The sequence below is a fragment of the Chroicocephalus ridibundus genome, chromosome 5 (genome assembly GCF_963924245.1).
Source record: "Chroicocephalus ridibundus chromosome 5, bChrRid1.1, whole genome shotgun sequence".
NCBI classification, from domain to species: Eukaryota; Metazoa; Chordata; class Aves; order Charadriiformes; family Laridae; genus Chroicocephalus; species Chroicocephalus ridibundus.
The window spans coordinates 36538871-36559534 of record NC_086288.1 but is presented as its reverse complement, the minus strand read 5'-3'; the positions used below and the strand labels follow the sequence as shown (position 1 = coordinate 36559534).

The 20664-nt window shown below is 39.0% G+C and overlaps 2 protein-coding genes across 4 annotated transcripts in view; both read right to left on the bottom strand.

The window, feature by feature from the left end:
- Nucleotides 1-10245, bottom strand: part of GUCY1B1 (guanylate cyclase 1 soluble subunit beta 1) — a 46927-nt gene extending 36682 nt beyond the window's left edge. Inside the window, exons 1-2 of the mRNA XM_063336112.1 lie at nt 10118-10245; nt 9718-9791 (exon numbers count right to left, since the gene is read on the bottom strand). Of these exons, the coding sequence (XP_063192182.1) occupies nt 9718-9791; nt 10118-10120 (77 nt within the window). The 5' untranslated portion in view covers nt 10121-10245. The remainder of the gene's footprint in view (nt 1-9717; nt 9792-10117) is intronic.
- A 5890-nt stretch (nt 10246-16135) lies between these two features.
- Nucleotides 16136-20664, bottom strand: part of GUCY1A1 (guanylate cyclase 1 soluble subunit alpha 1) — a 38954-nt gene continuing 34425 nt past the window's right edge. For 2 of the 3 annotated variants that reach the window (XM_063336025.1, XM_063336026.1), the window contains exon 9: nt 16140-19290. In XM_063336025.1, coding sequence (XP_063192095.1) covers nt 19089-19290 — 202 coding nt within the window. In that variant the 3' untranslated portion in view covers nt 16140-19088. Of the gene's footprint in view, nt 19291-20664 lie in introns of all 3 variants that reach the window. The other variant, XM_063336027.1, reaches the window with a different exon arrangement.

Genomic DNA, 20664 nt, shown 5'->3' with positions numbered 1-20664 from the left:
AAAGCACAACTGGATCTCTTCCTATCAAAACTCCAGTCCTAAGTGCAGGCCCTGGGTGTGTCACCTTGAACACACCACAACAACAGCTAGTTCCAAGACCACCTCTAGGACTTCTTCCATGATAGGTATTGTTTCTGTTGGGACATTTGCCACCATTGTGCTTAACTATTCTTGGTGTACCAAGGATGGAAAAAGTTCTCATTAAATTGAAGAGACCAGTCAAAACAATCTTAATGACAAAATAACACTACTGCACTTAGAAACCCCACGTGGTTCTGATCTCACTGATAGGAGCACGTCAGGTTTAATTCTGTTCCAAGAGTAACACTATTAAACAGAACTACATGTGTCAGAACTAAAGATGGTAGCACTGAAACCAAAATCGTCTTTGCAACTCTTTTACATTGAAATAGCAAACTCACTGCTCATTATATTACTTCACAGATGGTTTGTGTTTTCAAAATGCTTCTCATCTTTTTCTCATGTATTTCACAATGACGTTTTGCTAAAAATTATTAAAAATATTGAACTACTCTTCTCACTCCTCCCAAAAGGAAAAAAAAAGAAAATAGACTTGTACATGTTGTGGATGGTCCAGAGATATTTTAGAACACCCAGCTGGGAAAAACATAAATTACATTAAGTTACAAGATTAAATAAAAATGGGAATCTGTCCAGGAAAATGACGTTCTGGGTAAAGTAAATAGGTGTATTTATAGACTTCAGAGCTCTGAGCTATTTCCCAGTTTTACAGGCTGGATATGAGAGTGTTTAATGTAGGTTTTCAAAACAAGATAATCCTAGAAGATACAGTTAACATACATACAAGTTCTTTGCTACTACTCCAAATACTAAAAATATTATTAAAAATATAACACTAGCATTATTTCACTTCCTTTTACATAAGTGGACTAAAAGGAATGGTATTTACAAAATACTCTTTTAAGCTTTTTAAGAGTGACTGATATGTTTCTAACACCAGGTATCCTGACAGGTCTAAAAGCACTTCCCAGTTCTGGGAAAACTGCGAAGTACCTGAGAGATACTGCAAGAACACTCACACCATGTTTCACAACATGTCATTATTTGCTTTTAGCCAAGTCTTTCCCAGACGAATTAAAGAATTTGGCATCCACACGGTTTAAACTCCTGACCTCCAAGCAGGTCCTTCTGCTGTGAGGAACTGAAGGAGCAGGAAGTGTAGTGTCCTGACCCTATAAATCTTGTGAATATTAACCTCCAGACCCATGAAGAACCATCTCTTCAGCATCAGTTTTAAGAAAACTTAAAAAATACTGCTTAGAACTTCGGAATACTATGAAATAAGGACTTAGAAACATAAACAACAATAAATGTTCCTACTTAACACCACTTTCTGGATAAACACGCATTAATGTTAAGAGGTGTATGGATTAAAAAAGTTATCTATTGCCCTTTCACCACTAATGGCTTTCCAAAGTCTCTTTCTGACATCGATTTATAAGTAATCTGTATTTTTTTCAAAACTGTTATGAGATTGATAGAACAAAACACTCCATCTTCAGCCCTGGGTAAACGCATACGGTGTTAAGGAGGCAGTGAAAAATCAATTTTCATGTTTTTTCACAGACCACTGCAATTAATTACAACTGAGTCCCACATGACTCAAAATAAGTACGGACTTCTAATCTAAAACTCTAGCGAAGAATGTGTATTTTCGTCAGTGTTCACAGTGAGAAGACAATTAAGGTAATTAACACACTATGTCTGCAAAGTTTTTGAGCATGAAAGAATCAGTAACTTTAGGTAAACTGTAAAGAATGCATTTATAATAAATTAGTTGTGGGCTAGGAAAGGGAAATATGAAGCAAGATCACAGCAGTTCAACAAAGCAGGAGGGATGATTCACATAGGACTGATTGCCACCACTGCAATATACAGCTATACGTGCCTAGGTGGTAAAATCCATAACCCACTTGTTAGCTACCTGGACTTTTTCTACAGATCCTGGGAAGAGAAATATATAAGAAAGGATCAGGAAAGGCAGCAATTTGATGGGAGAAACTCCAAAGGCATTAATAGGATCAAAAAGAAATTAAGTCCTAGGCATATCCAAACCTACACTTAGATGTTTAAAAGGAGTTTATCACCAAGGTTCTCTTGCAAATCAGTCCTTGTTGAGACATACCATAAATAACTGGGAGGCCTTTCGCTTGCTTCAACTATACACGATACCTAATTGAAATGCCACACCTCACATTTTGTACAGATCTTTAATTCTTATCTTCTGTTTAGTATGCATTTTTATTGCCCAGGCCACACTGCAGTTAAGTAGACATAATATGTACACACACATATACAGAAATATTTACATGCATATGTAGCTACGCATCCAAATATAGTTTCTCCAAAAATTTTACATTCTAAACTGATGATTATCCATCTTCTCTCAGAAGAAGTGTCACAGAAGTGACACTGTTGACACTGTTAACACTGTAGATTGGTATAGACTATGGTACTGTTTTACATTTTATAGGATTGCCCTATATACAGAAATGAAAACTTAGAAAACAAGACATTTTCCAGCATGATTATGAAGAAATAAAACTACTGTCTCATAAAGAGCCGTAAGCATTTGATGAGGGTTTTTTTGTTATTTTCCGAAAGCAGGAAAGATGGACTCTGATACCTCTTGTAGCAAGATTAGAGAAGCATGCTCCAAGCCACATTTCCCTGCCTGTCCCTGGGCCTGCAGGACACAACCTACCAGTCACACCTATGAGCGCACCGGACCTGTTCCTTTTCCTCCCCGTTACTGGTTCTTTCAGTACTGAGGCCAGATCCTAGCCAGTTAATGCACAACTATTCCCTATTTTATTGTATCCCATTCATCGATATATAACCTCAGGTTTGATTTACACCATAGTTTTCAAATCCAGCTCTGAAGACAAAATTATTCCTTTCTAACAAGCCTTCCTGTGGAACTGATCCCTATACTATTTGCAGGCACAAGCATTAATTAACTCTACAACAAGCTCTTGAAGCCAATTATACCATTTCCATTTTAAATGGACAAGACTACCACAGATCAAAAAAGTTTCATTAATTTTGGGTGCCCAGTTTGAGACAGGTGAAGTTTCTTCAAGGTACTTGGCACTTTTTATGCTCAAAACACAGCTTTCATGGACTTTACACGCCACCAGCATCAGACCTACAACTTATCTGAATTCCAACACCACTTAAGAGCTTATTGTTGCAACTTTTAACAACAGTCTTTCGTTACAGCTTTTGTGCGTATTTTTCTAGGTTTCTGAAAAGGCAAACTATACTGTAGTATGAATTACTATTACACCTAAACATTGTGCTAAGCAACAGTAATAGGCCAAAACTTTGATTTTTACAGGATTTGTCAACAAATGTAAATTGTGTTTTGCCACATTAGTAAGCAGAAAAAAACATCTTTGACAACGTGACATTCTGAACTCAGTATAGGGACACAGTAAGTCAACCTACTGCCTTTATTCTGCAGCTACAAAAGGTTTTATTATTTGCTTTGTTTAAGAAGCATAAAAATGGACAGGTTTTGCTATGTGAGAAATTCACAGGAAACAATGCAAGTTTAAAAAAATATGCAAGTCTGTTCCCTGAAAAAATATTGTAATACATATTCTTAAAGGCAGAGTTGAGTAGATTTTCATTATATTATTTGATTTTGTACTACCTACTATTTTGGAATATAATTGCAAATAAAATTAATCAGGATATCACATCCTGTCAATGAGTTCCTATGTACCTAAATTCTAGTGAAAGTCAGTGGAGGACTTTTTTAAATGCATAAATGAATAAAAGCATCTACCTCTCCTGACTTAACTAGCCAACCTGCAACAACACTAATGTACCTAACTGCCAGGAATGCTTCTGAAAATTTACCAAATAAATATGTATTCTTAAATCACCTACATTTTACTGCAAAAGCCACACTGAGTAATTAAAGTCTGACCTATGTTAACCTTTACCAATCAGATGCAGAATTTTCTGTGCCTGTTTAGTTTTCAAAAGGCAAATGATAGCCCTACAGTTTATTTCACTCCCCCAAACTGTACAGGGTTTTCTACCACTTCAGCTGAACCCAATTTGAAACTGAGGAGAGCAGCTTTACACTTACATTGCACCAGGATAATTTTTCAACCCTCAGTGTTTCACTGTTTTAACTATAACAGGACAGTTACAAAAAACAAATTCTATAGAGTCAACTAGCCTGCAGCCTTGGTAAGTGATCATGTGTGAAGTCTGGGGAACAACAACAAAAAGTTGCTTCCTCACAGGACAGGCAATTGACTTTTGCTCTTCCTTTGTGTGTACCTCCAGACCATTGTAATGTTTGTGCTACCCAGCAGACTCCCTGGACCTGGAGTCTTGGCATTTAAGCGCAAGCGTGGCCAGCACATGCCAGCCTAACCCACAAAAGGAGGACGAAAGGCAGCTGCCTTTTGTAGAATTAAGGATGAAGCATTGAGCACCAGCAAAATAAGACTATTGCTTTCTGCACCCCACACTAAGGTACAGCCAGCAAAGGATACATGGCTCTTGGTGCACCAAATTCCTATCTTGCTACCATGCAAGTTTCAACACAGACATTATTTTCTAGAATCAATTTAAAAGTAGTTTTGATGTTTAGGTTTAGAGTTTTCAACTTTTGTTCTGTTTTTCCACGCTCATCAGGCTACACATGTTTTTGTGGGGACTCCTACCGTAGAAACAGAAGGAAGACAAAGGCTGCAGTTAACCGGTCATGCCATTTCATTTCCCAAAACCAGATCTTTCATGTACCTCTGCGGGAAAAATACTAATTTATTCTATGGTCTTGTGATGAAGCATTTTAATGCATTTCTTAACAAGATATTTGAGTTCTTATTCCTTTTCTTGGCAATATATTTGGAAGCATCACATTTTGAGCATCTAACCTGGCCTAAATTCAGATTTAGGAGCCCGTGGGAAAACCCTGTATTCATTTAATCAAACACAGAGGGATACTGTTAGGAAACACAAGATAAATGACTATGTACATATTCCCTGCTGACAACATTGCTCTAGCTCCCACATATTGTCCTGGAGCTGTTTCAAGAAGACATCCGTGTTAATGCTTGTTACACAATTAAACCTTTAGAGCTGCTAAATGGAGTGCTCAGAATTTCACATATATTGCCTCTTCAGCTCAGCCAGATATAACACCTGTTGCAGAAGAGACCAGATTTTTCATGATAAAAGCCACTTTTAGAACTATGTAACCACAGACCTGTTTAAATATGTCCACCACAAAAACATACCAGAGAAGACAGAACTTCATAAACCTTGGATTTTATTATTTATTTATTTTTAATGTGGGTAATCTCTCTGTTTTGTTTTGGACAGGTACATAAACAGTAAATTCACAAACACTACTTACCATAACATTCACACACTACCATATCGCCCAGCAGCACAAATTTCGCGTTGATCAGACGTGCACGTACAACTGTGTGTATGTGAGAATGGTCAGGCCTGACAATTTTTAGTTTATGTTAGCTAGCGTTTATGTTGGCTGCAGAGGAACTGAAGATATCTAATGCCAAAGGAATCTTGAGAACCATCTTTTCAAGCCACTGCAATTATGGCCACACATCTGAAATACCCCTCTGGATGTAGCAATAACAAAATAAGGGTTTGAGAGGTTTTCTCTTAAGCAGGGAAAGGACAAATCAAAAGTGTCTTCTCAGTAAAAATGTGGTTACCAGCTCTAAGTAACAGTTTATTTACTAATAACTCTTTGCAGAGCTAGTGGAGTGCTGATCAAAGAAGCATGTCTCCATGTACTAAGTCTCCCCTTTCAAGGACTGAAGGAGTGAACTACAATGAGAAGTGTATGTGCAGCTTACAACTGCCAGGAAGCAAAATAAATTATTATGCCGAATGATCTTCACTTTCCACTAAGAAAATTCAGCAACTGCAGAATTCAGCAACTGCAGAAGGACTCTCCTGGTTGGCTCTCACGCCCCCTCTCTCATCCAGCTTCTCTTCTGCTTCTAGGGTTTCATCATGACAAAACTGTCCACAAGCCCAAATTCTCAATTCTGTGAGTGGTAGCCAGAGAAAGACTAAGGAGACAGAAATTTTTGAGACTTTGCAGTTGAGAAGATGAACAAAGGCTCCATAAATCAAGATCACCTTTCATCGTTCATATGCCATATCTTATTTTCAATTAAACCATGTTGATTCAGAAATAGATGGCTTTGAATTGTTTTGGGTTTTAAGAATTTTAATTTTAGTTCTTTAGCAAAACCATTGAGGCAACAAAACTGATATTCAGTAAAATTTCAGAGTATATACTGATATTTTTCCATGAGCTTAGTGCCTCATTGTAAAGGTTGCCTGCCATGCAAAAAAAAGAAGTCTATTGTTTAGTTACGCTCAGTTTTAAAAGTGGAGGAAAAAAACATGGAGTCTAACTTTACCAAGAATTTCACTCTGGGACATTTAAAATCAAAATCAGTATGTATCTTTTTCAGATAGATCATGGTTTCATCAGAATGTTGAAAAATCAATGAAATAGCAGAAACAGAATCTTGAAATCATCATTCTGACTCAATTAACAGTAAATTACAGCAAAGAAAACACCACTCTCAGAAGAGCATCAAATTTGACTATTTGGTCTCCCAAATTCTGTATTTAAGAACTTCCTTCAATGTCACTTTTGACTGAAGAAGCTACAGAAGAGTTTTCATGCTTCAGATGGAGTATACCCTTTCAATTCAGTATTTAACTTTTCTGAATGTACTTTTTTGAAGAATGACCTGTTTTCATTACTTCAGTTTATTTAGTTCTATGTGTTCTTTTCACTTCCATCAATATTAAGTACAAATTCACCCACTGGCATTGAGAATCACTCAGCAATCCCAACCCACCACTCTGCAATGCTGATTCACAGCTTCTGCAGTGACTTCAGGGATAACAAAACAGCAATATGTGATCAACTCAACATTAAAAAAAAAAAAGCTTAGATGCCAAATTTTGTACTGAACTACCCAGAGGTCTTTCTGCTTCACAGAAATGCTTAAGTTGTTGCAAATTCAACCACACCAACAGTGCAAAGTTCCTCTCGTTTTTTTAAACAGCCAAAGACTGTTGATTTCAACAATTACACCTCCAATTCAATCATCAGTGATTCAACTGGTTCAACCCAGAATGCCAAAACACTAGTCTATATCTTCCCATTGTTTCCTAAATGATTAACAGTTCTAACAAAGCCTTTCCAAGAAGTCTGTATTTGCTTACATAAGGTAAAACATCTAACCTCTTCCACAAATCTCTGTAAGTGCACCACAGGAACTTAAAGTACCTAGAATAACAAGCATTTAGTGGCTATCAGTTGACTGTGTACCACACCCTAAACCAGCACTGCTATAATCTGCTCCAGTGAGATATATAAGGCTTTGCTTGCTGGTTTCTAAACTCTAGGATACACTGCTTTTTAAAATAAATCCTGTTGAATAAACAGCCTGTTGTGAACACCTTTTACGTAAGTATCTATGGCAGCTGTTATATAAGGAGCATATGCATTGGCTCCTTCTTGTAGACCATGTTCCAGTCTTCGGTTGGGGTGGTGGTCTGGTACAGTTTCCAGAAAACCATCTTTTCTATGAGTTAATAGCAGAGCCTAGCTGTCGGGCTGCTGCAAGACAGGAATGTTTCTCAGCCGAGAAACAGAAACAGGATGTACCAGCTTCCTGAACTTTCATAGCTGACCTTAGCAAAATATTTCATAACTTTCTATTAAATTTCTCCAAAAACATTAAATGAGTAATACTCCTCATAGGCTCCAGTTACCTTCAGTATTCTATTAGGTGTGTGTAAAACATTAGAGAAAGGATGCATCAGGAACTATGGCTGGGTTCTGACAGTCTGCAGCATGATCTTGTACAAGAAGATGAAACTTTGTATCTTCTCAGATTGATTAATCTTAAAGACAAATTCTGGACAAAAGTGGACCATAATATTTAAAGGCATCTTTGTAAGGGATGGCATGCTAGGAGACAGTGAACATTCTTTATTAGATTTTATACATATTTTATTCTCATTTTAATGGAAAATGATGTGTGTATCAATATTTTTAGTGAAGTCTCTTATCTTGCATGTGTCATACAAAACCAGTAGCAAACCATATGAATTCAAAAGAGATCAGTGTGTTTAGATGAGGTATGTAAGAAAAATAAACTTACATAGCTCATTTAACTTACAGCACAAAACTGGGTGGCATTCACTGAAGACTCATCTATGCAATCCAGAGAACTGCATTTGCAGAAAGTAATTTATAGACTAACTGTCAAGGATCACCGGAACCAGAACTGTGGACTCTCCATCTTTGATGATTTTAAAGACTCAGCAAGACAAAAGTCATACCTGAGCCCTGATTTAGTGCTGGTAACAGTCCTGTCTGGAACAGAGACTGGACTAGATGATGTCCAGAGGTCCCTTCTGACCAACATTTCTATTTTCTCTGATTTCATGGTACTGTGTAAGATTACCACATTCTTAATGAATGGATTAATGAAAAAAAGTGTCACAGTCACAAAAATCTCACAGTCAAGAGCACTCCTTTAACTCCAAAAATTGTATTAGGACAATGGCAAGACAGCTACATTGACATATCAAAATTGGCCCAAAATAAATGGGAGACAGGAGTATAGATGAAGGTGTCCAGTTGAAAGAAGGCCACTTTCTCCAAGTTGGAAAATCTATTTCTCCCTTAAAACACATGCTATCAAGAGATCATATTAAACCCTTTCTTCTAACTACATAGTTACCTGAAGACTTACAAAGCAAGTTTACAACTCCGTAAGCATTTAAATCTTTTTAAAAATATTTCTTGTAGTTTTACCCAAGTATCAACATTACCATATTTATGGTAAATAGAATTTTGTTTGCACTACCCATTTCAAACTTTTTTTTTCAATCCCACAATTCATCACAAGTTTAAAATGAAGACAGTCATCTCCTTGGAAAAATGCTATACTGCCAGACAAGGAAGTGTTGGACATAAGAAATCAGGTTCAAGAGAAGAAAGCCAAAAAGCATTCCTACACATACATTCTTATATGCACATTCTTATACGTATTTCTTTATAGCAGTGACTTATTTAAATTTCAATCATCTCACACTAGCTTCAGATAGAGTTTACTAGCTAAAACCTGTATTTCAGTTCCTTCAGGAACGCAAAGGGATGACGCTGTTGTGTGGTTCATCTGGTGGTCTGACTCAAGGAAGGACTCCTGTGGTTTCTGGGACGTTTTCCCTGCACATCACTTCTGCCATATACTTTGTATAATCGAAGCAAAGGCAGGGACTAATGCCATCGCCGCCGCGGCCCCTGGAGACCAGTAAAGATGGAACAAGGACGGTCTTTGCGGCGTTAAGACAGGCCCCGAGCGGGAAGAAAGGTGGCAAGAACCGCGCTGATCTTGCCAACGGGCCTGAGGGCCACCTCCCGGGGGCCGCTGCCGGACAGCGGGCGCTCACACAGACCTGCCGGTACCGGAGAGCCCGGCGGGGCGGCAAGCCGGACCGCGGCCGCCCTGCCCGCTCCGCCCCGGCCCAGCCCGCCCCCGCGGCGTGGCGGAGGGACACGCACACGCGTGGGGTGACACACACACACACACACAGACACGCGTGGGGTGACACACACACACGCACGCACACACTTACTTGATGTCCTCCCAGACGGCGGGGCCGTAGTTGCGGATGACGAGCAGCTCCAGGGCGTGATTGACGAAGCCGTACTGCGGGGCAGGGCGAGGCGGCGGCGCCGTCAGGCAGCGGGCGGGGGGGGGGGGAGCCCCTTCCACCGCCCCGCAGCATCCCACCCCTCCCACCCCGATGACAGTCACTCCGTCGGGATGTGACCTCTCCGAAACATTCCCCCCATCTCCCCCCATAATCTCCCCCAAAACAAAGGGCTGGGGTCCAGCTCCCCTCACGGTTCCCTCCTCCCAAGAGGATTCAGCCTCTTCCCTCCCACCACGGGCCCGGACCACACCACACCAAGCCAGGCGTCCTCCGCCAACCCCGGTGTCTCAGGCAGGGAAGGTGGCCCGGGGGAGCTCACCATGGTGCCGCCGCCACCCCGCCGCCGCTGCCGCCGCGAAGATCGGTCCCGATCGCCTCACCACCTCCCCCGGCCGCCGCCGCCCCGAGTGGCAACTGCCGACAGCCAATGGCGAGCGCGGCCGCTGCTCTAGCACCCAATGGCGGGCGCGGCCGCCGTGCTCTTCTCCAATCAGAGGCGGGGGCGGGACTGCGGGCGGCTGAGGGGATGCGGCGGCGCGCGGGGGCTGGGCGCGGGGCGGCGGGAGCCGGAGCCGCGGCCCATCGCCGTCGGTGGAAGGGGACGGGGAGCCGCTGCCTTCGCCCGGCGGAACGTGGAGGGCGGCGGGCCGGGCCCGTGCCCTGGCAGCTAGGTGGGTTCGCTGTGCCCACTGCCAGGTCTGCGGCTCGCCCTGCTCCTCCTCAGGTGCTGAGGCGACAGCGGTCGGCGCCCCGGGCCGGCGCGTGTGGGAGAAGGAAGGGGGGACAGACCTAGGCAATGCACGCATCTCTCTCCGGGTTATCTTCCCCGAGGCTGGCCTCAGCGGGGAACCCTTCGAACCTCTGTCTTACGGTTCTTCCCTATGCATCAAAAAGGGTTTTCCAAATCCTTTTCTCCATCGGGGTTTGTTGGGAGTCACCTGACACAGCGTCAGAAGATTAATCCACACGCCTGGCAGGTTCCCGGTGGTTAGGTAGGTAAGTGTAGGGCAGGTAGGGTATGTGTACGTCCTGGTGTCAGTGCTCTGTGCAGTGGTTGCCTTCGCAGGAACAGAAACGCATCCTCAGTTGTTTCATATCCCAAATGCACCCGCTTAGCTTTTAGGAAGATAAATGCCCCCTAAAAAGTGAAGAATCTGAGGGACAAAATGATCACAGACATTTCCGTTTCTGTGCATTAATTTTTCAAAGGCTAGTGAAGTTAAAAGCATAATAATAAGTGTTTTCAGTGATTTTTTTTTTTTTGTTGAGCCCTTGTCAGTAGCTAATGTGGATAAACACTGCAGTGTATCAACAACCTGCTGCACATGGATCCTCAGAGGGTTCCCCACATAAGGTGTGAGCCTTACAATAGGAGTTTTTGAGCAGAGGATTGCTGACAACGTGCCAAGGACAGTTCAGAAATAACATGCTGTCATCATATGTTATCATATATATGGGAAAAAAATCATAGTGCAGCACTTGGAAAACCCATTTAGTTTAAAGCCCTGTGTACCATCTAAAGACCTGGCCTCAGCATACGAGATAAAAATCCAAAGGAGACTATTAAGAAGAATCAAAATACATTCAAGGGATAATGAGAGGAGGATCCCTAGGAGCATTATAGGACAAATACTTGATGAACCACTACTGTAGTAGCTCTTGGGCATAGACCTTGCTACATTAAGTAAGTAAAGCCATAGATGCCAATCAATCCAGATGGATTCTAGATGTAGGTAAAATTGCAAGTTCAGACCTTAGTAAGATAGAGCAAAATAAGATTAAAATTTTAACCGTTCACATACTTTATGAAAAAAAATATAGGAAAAAAAACCCAAAGATGGAGTATGTGTGCTGGAACTTCCATGTAAGTGAGTTAACAAATGAGAACATTTAAAATCTTTTGAAATCTCATCTTTTGAATTTGTGTTAAGATCTGTTAAAATTGCTAATAAGTAAGGAGAAAAATTACAGGTGGATAGCCGTCAGAAATTTGGCAAACCTCATCTCAGTAGGCATTCCAAAAACAGTAGAGGGAAACCCTGCTTTTAGGTCATAAAGGCATAATAATAAATTCTACTTAGTTTAACACATTCCAAGTCTACTGGGAAAACCAATTCTAGATTTTTTTTAAGAATGACCAAGAACAAAAGTTTCAATATAAACAGTTAAAACCATACAAATAATATGCTAATTTTGAAGGAAGGAAAGAAAATTTTTAGAAGAAATAACTAATCTACTGGTTGAAGATAGCTGTGTGGAAGACCAAACAAAAACTGAAAAGATGCAAATCTCTAGGAATCTCCTCAATCTCCAGGAAACTGGCAACAGAGATGATGTAATAAATCATGCTGTTGTAACCAGACAAAAGGCTATGTTTCCCTATAGCTGAGGAAGGGTCAGCTTGTCACCAATTAACTAGGATTTGAGTATATCAGATGACCATCTACTTCTCCTGTTTGGTAGGAAGTAAGTTTGGTAAAATGGGAAAACATATCCTACAATACAAATGTTGTAGCTACATGAGCTTTGTATTCTTTGTGGGCCTACTGGGATAGTCAGTCTACGATACTGGAAGATGTAAGACAACACCTGTGAGTTTTGCCCTCTGATGTTGTGTAGTCTTCCTCTTCACACATGTATAAAATAGTTTTGAGGATACAAAACGTCAAGGAACTCCTGACCGCACATCCCACACAGGGTGTGCTGGCACAAGGACAGGAAATGACAAGAGTGGATTGCAAATCAGTGTTAACAACATCCCCATTCTTCATAAGCTTCAAGGGAAGCCACTTCCTCAGTCTGTATATGGAGTAAACCGCCATGCTCATAAACGTTACTAGAGAGATTATATAAAATTCATTTTGGACATGGTTTTTGGAAAGTAGATAATCCTGGCAATTTTGTGTACCTGAGTGACATTTTTTCAAAAGTGCTGTTATCTGCAAAGGTCAAAATTGCTTTAGATAATTGGGAAAGTTGCCTTTCTTCTTCTGATTTGGTTTGGGCTTGGTAGGTTGCATTTGTACACTGTTCTTGTGATTAAGCCATTGTAATACAAGTGGGAAGTTCTAGCGTTTGAGGTGAGATTTATAAAATGTGAAGTGAAAACAGCACAGGCAGAGTTAAAGCAGACAATGACTGATTTAGTTTTCTATAACAGGGACTGCCTTTCAGAAGTTTGGAAGATGCTGAATCAAAGAATTCAATCAAGTGATTTGCTGAGAGGGATCAGCCTGCATTCCAGATGCCTGCTGAATCAAGACTGTCTGGTAGGTCTTAGGCAAGATTTGGTTTCAGATGAAGGAAGGGATGTAAGTCAACAAGATAAAGTACACGTCAGACTAAGCTGTTAATACTGGTCTGTTTTTTCAAGGCCCAACCAACCCTATCAGTATCAGGACTGTTAGGTCATGTGCATTATGCACATCACACAACTATTCGGACTGTATCTGACGCGCTTCCATGAAGCCTGCAGCTTATTCACTATAGCACGTAATAGCATTCCCATTTGGGGATCCTCTTGCACTAGGTACAGCTAATAACCTGCTGCCCAGCTGCTTGTTGGTATTCAGGAGTGGGAGAGTAGCTGTGTCACTAGCCACAACCAGGACATGCATGGGATGGAATGCTGGTGTGAAAGCCTTCTAGAAAGTGTTTTCTGTAACTGAAATCCCACAAGGCAGCTTCTCCCCTTTGTGTCCCCCTGAGCATTATTTGCAGGAGGAATTTCCTGCATTGGCCATCAGAAAGCCAGTCAGTGATTACAGGGGAAAACAACTGCTGTACTTGTTAAGTGGCGGTATACGTGTTTTTTCCTGTTTTGAGATGCTAATTTCATCTGGAAATTCTTGTTGAGATCCATGAAAGCAAAAAGTAGCATATGACCCTTTTATGCTGTATGAAAGGGCAGCTGCTGAGACAATAACTTTGGGAAAACAACTAGCTGGCCAAGAACGTCTACATTCAGTTCAATATGGTTTGTGTTAATATGCAAGCACTATAAAAGAAAGTATTTTAATAAGTTGCATTTTTTACTTTGGACTTTGCTCTTACCGTTTATATTGTTACTGTAATTCTGAATAAAAATGCTGCCTTATATGGTATTCCTAGATTTCACTTACCGAAGATGCAGTAACTTTACTGACATCAAACTGAATAATGGGTATTTTCTATTTATCTGTTTCAAATCATAATGGTCTGAGACTTGACATTTGGGATTGTCATATTAATACTTCTCAGGTGCAAAATAAGCTCTTTTTTTTAAGATCACGTCAGCAAGATTCATTATTTCTAACATACCACTATACACTATTTCACTATACTTTACATTAATTTTCCAATAATGGTATTGACAAGCTATGATTGAAACAGCCCTCGATATGTCAATGCTGTTTTGTAATGTAACAACTTGTGTAGATTTGAGAAACTCTGTGGGCTCTGTTGCATCCTCCTGTAAGAGGAATGTAATCTTAGCCATGCAGAGCAAACTAATCATATGTCCAAATCTTCCCTAACACCTTCTGCAATCAGTGGAAAGACTCCTGTTGATTCTCAGAGGCTTGTAGTCCAAAGCTCCTGGGAATGTTATTGTTCTTGATATTTCTGTGTCAGGTTTTGTTTGGAAAGTGTACCTGTGAAGTAATCTGCCCCTTTTCACATCCTTGGGATGTTACTGCATGTATTCCTCTAGGTTATTTCCCATTACTTGCTGTGTGTGCAGGATACTCATAAACATGGCATTTGTTGGTGTAGCGGTGCAAGAATTTTTATCTTTGTACTGCTCAGATAATGAGAAACAATTTCAGCACAGATCTTCAAAGGAGGCCTTATAATAGGGCTGCAAAGCAATGTGCTCATTTCCATTTATATTAGGAAACTACTGGCTCAACTTGACATTACTGTCAGCATCAAAAATCTGCCGAAGCAGATGAGACACAACTTTATAAGGTTGTTTACTTTGTTTTAGATTCTTTCACAGTTTATTATTTCCTTGACTGGCTGTCCAGCTTCACATCCCAGCCTAACTGCATATTTAACATTCAGATCCTACTGTTTGTGCTCAGGAGAGTGAATATCTTTAAACTGTTGCATTTGGATGTAGCAGAGGTTCCAGAACCATTGACCATCTTCCATCTTTTTTTTATCTGTGCTTCAGTATAAGAGTAATGCTGAGTAACATAAGACAGTGAGCTTTAACTCTCTCCTTTTGCTCTGCAGAAAAGGACTGCCAGTGAACTCATGCAAATGGCATTGGGAAATAAAAAAAAAAAAAAAAGCTTATATCTGATTATTTCCTTCCTATGCAGTTGTGAGCAGTCATACCATCAGAGATGGTTTTAGAGCTCTCTAAAGATTGTTATGGCAGAATGAAAAGTAGAAAAGAAAGTCCTAGATTTCATTACAAGAACAGCCTCGAAGTTAAATTTGGTTCCTACCAAGCTGACTTCTGATAAACTGGAACAGGGCTTTGAAAGCAGCACAGTCCCTTGTATGCTATATGGCAAATAGCCACAAAAATTATTGCTGTTACAGGAAACAAAACCTCCCCTTCCACTGCTTTTGCAGAACAATGAGCAGGCATAAAGAATGGTAGCAGCTAGAGTGGCCTGCTAGGTTATAGGATGGGTGGGGTTTGAAAGAGAGTCCCCTTGCCAAGATTCAAGAGAAAATCCCTTCAATTCTGATGGCTTTCAGCTGGAAATACTGACTTTGCCTCCTGTACTATCTGTTGCAGCTGTTTCTGCAGAGAATGCAAAAGAAAATGATGGGAGAAATAAGCTGGGTTTGGGGGAATTCTGTTCTTCCTTTATAAGATTTCACAGGAAAAAGTAGATCTGTCCTGGGGCTCGATTACAGGTGTACTTCACTGTTTTGTCAGTTTCTGAGTTCGTTTGCTTTGCTTTTGCACAGTAGTTCAGAGAGAAAGAAAACATCAGCTCTGCAGTAATTGCACTTCCTCCGACACCAGCAATGAGTTGTTTTTTTTTCCAGCATCTCCCTGAAATCTTATCAGGTCTTGCCTGAATGAAATACAATTAGTTAAATTCTTTTGCTATAGCTTTTACTTTAGCTATGTCACTGTTAAGATTCACAGGACCCACTTTTTATTTATTTCAAGGGCCATTTACACCTTTTTGGCAAATAAATTGCAGTTATGTTAAAAATGTATCTTCCGTCACATAGTGTAAATGTGAATAGGAACCAGCCCCATGGAATCTTCATGAACTAATAAAATAAAAATTCAGATAATAACAAAACTGTTTCTGGACTTAATACTAAGACATTTTTATACTTACATAAATAGCATTGTGTAGTCTCTGAAAATTTTCACAATATCATACAACATAATACTATACAACACATCAGCTTAAAAACTGTTTTATTTCCTTGCAAAATCTCCCAGTATTATATCAGTTAAATTGCCTTCCTTTTGTTTATCTCAACAATTTGCTTATTGGCTTTCTGATTCCTTTTTTTCTATTGGCTTTAATTGAAGTGAAAAGATTAGTTAAAAATAATTATCCCTTATTAAATACATATTCATTCAGCAAAAAACTTAAAACAGAGGAACAGCTCCACTGAGACCTAAATTCTTAAGTTATGCTTAAAGCTAAACGTAGACTTGTGGGTTTTTTTGCAGAACAGGTCTGAACACAAGTACATTTTAAAGAACTTTCTTGAATCATTGTCTTAAATACATGCCTAAATCCTATTTACTTCACTGAGATTCAAGCATATTGCTTTATGTGTACACTTAAGTGCTTTATTAGGATTATTCTCTGAACTAAGGCTGAAGTAGACATGGGAACATTTTGAACTTTTCAGAAAAAAAAAATTAGTGAAATAAAAAAGAATTCTAGAGCAATTCTATCCTAGCTGGTAATGTAGCCTAGGGTGTAATAAAAAAAGGGAGTTATAAAAAGTGATGTTGGAAGATGAATTTTATCTGTAATAAGAACTTTGGCCTAGGGCACATTTTATTTTACAGAGATACATTTAGGAAGGTGTCAGGAACTGCCACGATGAACATGCTACTGCATGACAGATTTATATAAAATCTGGCTTTGAGAATAGCCATCATCTAGTCCAGCAATAGTTCTTTCCCAGGACAAAAGGAAATTCACTCCTTAATCCCTCCCATTCAGTAGATATGGAGAAAGAAATGCTTTTTAATTAAAAGCCTATTTGTTTTTTAACATTCAACAGATGACAGGGAAGGATAGATTCCTGCTGACTTCAGTCATTACTGGCTTAATATCACAAGCCTACTGAAGAGTCAGTAGTCAAATATTCCCATATTTCTAAATCCGTAAGCACCCACATGGGACTGCTACTAGCCTCTGCATATTTATGTCAATAGAATAGAATTTTCTGACCAAAATAATATTGCAAAGATCAGTTGCCAAGATTTGCATAGTTCTTGTTTCCTTGAAACACTACTATTAAAAATATTACAAATATGTATGCTTGTACATGTGCATGTATATATATGGCGCATGCAAGAGAGATGTGTATATATATAATATAAAGAGAGACTTTCATGTTCCATTTTTGTGTCACATAATTATTTCTAAGCATCTTGGATGCTTAGATACTTGCATGGATATAGGAGACCTGAAGCAATGGCAGGACTCAATGTTTCAAGTTTGAACAAAATTCAGATAATTCAGATAATTAATAAATCTGAATTATAATATGCTTTTAAAATGTTCTTAGTGGTAGTCCCTTATAAGGATTTTTCTCAAGGCTCTGATGATACATGCTCTGTACGAGTTTCTACTGAAAAATAGTAGCATAAACAGTATATTGAGCTTCAGAATGAATCAGTCAAGTTCAGAAAATTAACAGAATGGCACCTTAGTCTAATGTAATTGCTCCCTGTAAATATTGAAAGAGTAAAATCTGATTCAGTGGCAAGTAGCTTGAAGAGAGACTTCTATGGATTGATATGCCAAACCCCAAGAGTTTAAGAGATAAGAATAATGACTAATATTTGATAATACTAGAAATATTTGCATGTGTGTAAGCAGTGCAGTTCTCCAGCCTAAGGTTGGGATCAAACTGCGGTACAGAGAAATTTCAGTGCAGATGGGTCTGTTAGAGAGGCAGAATCCTAAACTCAGGACTCGTAACTAACTCTATTCTGCCAGTTCTAGAGTCAGACCCTTGAGAGTTCTCCACTAATGTTCCAGCATCCACAATAGAAAAGCTTGTACTGTACTATTATTAATACTCCGTATCTGTGTTCATATGTTTTAAAACATTTCTGTTCATCTGTAGATTCCCCTGGCAACTTTAAGTGAGTATACAATAAGCATTTCAATAATCCATGTCATATCCATATTGCTGTCCTTGAATAAGGATCCTAGCTTTAAACTGCTGTGCTTTTGTTCCATTTTATACAGTCTGACTGGAATTTTCTTTCTAAGCAAACAGTCCAAAGCATGTTTTATTACACTTCTTTTAAAACATTTCAAATTTAAATGACAACAAAAGGAAAACATTTATTGCTCTAATACATAATAGCAAGTGGATATTATTATTTTTTGTAAAGTATTTTAAAACCCCAAGAACTAAAATATTGTTTGATGATTACAGAGACTTTAGTATGTGGTTATACAGTGTTTTAATCAATATTCATTTTATACACAAAATAAAGTTCATGAAACAGTAAGCAGCAAACTCTGCTATGTATATGTGCATTAGCTACAATTAGCAGCCTGATCCAGAAGATGCTGAGCACCCTCAAAACATTGACTCCACTCAAGTGTTAGAAGATGGTCAGCAGCTTCTAGGATGGGACCCGAATGATGCACTGGAAGAAGTATGTGATAGCAATTACAATATTTCAGTGGATATTTTGTTATGGAATCACTAAGAAAATACATTTTAATAGTAATTGATAAGCACCAGCTCACAACACTGCATGTGGCTGCATCACTTACACATTACATTTCCTGACAGATTGCATGTAGAATACATCTAGAATTCTCAGCACAGAGAAAACTGAGAGTTGTTACGTAGCACTTACAAATTACCACACGGAAAATGTAGTTTTTAGTAGCATTTTCAACAGTGAAGTTGCAACATTATTTTAGTGACTATGTTCCTTATGCAAAGGAAAAATAAAAAGTAGTCAGTGACATACTTCCTGAAATTTTAATACTGGCTTTCAGGTGTTAACAATCTAAAGTGCTTTCATGTTTCATACATTTTTAAAAATTTTCAATTTATACAAAAAAAAATCAAAATATTTATAAATTCATTCTATACAGTTGTGAATGTACAATTTAGTCTATTCCTGTTTCCTCACCCAAAAAATTGGCATTGCCATCTCCCAAATCTCTCTTTTGAAACCAAGTCTGTGAGTTTGTTTCTTGAACATAAGAATCCAGAAAATAGCAAATTCCAGGGATATCACTGGGAAAATTTGGTGGAAGCTCTTCTCTTGAGCGAGGTGTGAACACGAAACCTGGATATTCCTTTAACAACCTGGAACAAAAATGAATCATCTGATTAAAAATGAATCAGTCACGAATTGTTACTACAAGTGGAGACATTCAATAATTCTTCATGTACAGCAGGGCAGAATGTAGCACAGCAGAATCTAATTTAATATTTATCTGTTATTTACTGAAAATATAAAAAAATACTGTTTATTTGGTAACCTTAATAACCTATTAACTTGTGCACCAGCGCAAAGAGGAGTATTGCCTCTCTTTTTTTGTCTTGTCAATATTCAGATCCTCTTACCAATTCTAATAATTTTGTTTTTTCACACATGAGTCCACTAAACCCAGTGGTCCTCCATATCTGAAACACAGATTGCTAATCTCTAGGGGTAAATACTGATGACTGGTATCTAAGCTTCCAAACAATTATTGCAATATACAGGAGTTGAGCAAGGTGCCATAATGTTCTCAATATGTTTTTAGAATTGGTGTATGAATCAAAAAGAAAAAATCACTAAACAAAAAGGAGGTTAACACATCATTCACTCAGGGAAAAAAAACATACCACAGCAATAATAATAATTTACCCTTTAACCAAATTGCCTATTTTCTAGGCACTCAAAGAATTAATTCTCTCTTTGTTTCAACAGCCTACTCATTTCAAATATTTTCTTGAGATGAATACACAGTCATGCAGAAACCTACTTATGCCACAAGTTATAGGCGAGTCTTGTGGTGACGAAGTGTCCAATGGTTTTAAGAAAAGACAGTACCATTCAAAATGATTTTCCATATGGACAGCGGAAAAAAATCACTGTTGGCCAGCACTGGTCTTCTGACATACATAAGCGCTGTCGACACTAGTGCTACCTCTATATTGTTAATGATCTAAGAGGTTATTTGCTGTGTGCCCTAAAACCTGTGATACTTTTATTTAAATCACCTTACAAGATAATCTAAAGCTTGGCACGCTGTAAGTCACATAGCACATGCTGCAGGGGATGTCCGGATCCTGTCCCAAATTCTCTCTCTGACATTGGCTACAGAACCTTGCCACAAGGCATTATCGGATACATGGCAGTGGGTACAAGCTGAGTAGGAATAACTGACTGTCCAGGCTACAGTGAGGGTAGCAGAGCTTTCTTGAAAGGAAAAAATAATTTATATCCATATTTCTGGTTATTTTACCCAGCCAGCCATATCACCTTCTACTAGTAGATTCACTCTCTCCAGTTCATTCTTATAAAACTTTTGGCCACTCTGGAAGAAATAATGATCTCCATCAGCTCAGTGGCATAAAATTCAGACCTGAGCCTGGAGTTCAGATGTAGACTGTTGTTACCATCAAATTCAGAACAGTTTCCTATTATTTTGCCTGGCACTATAAGACACTATTACTTGGCCATGAACATAT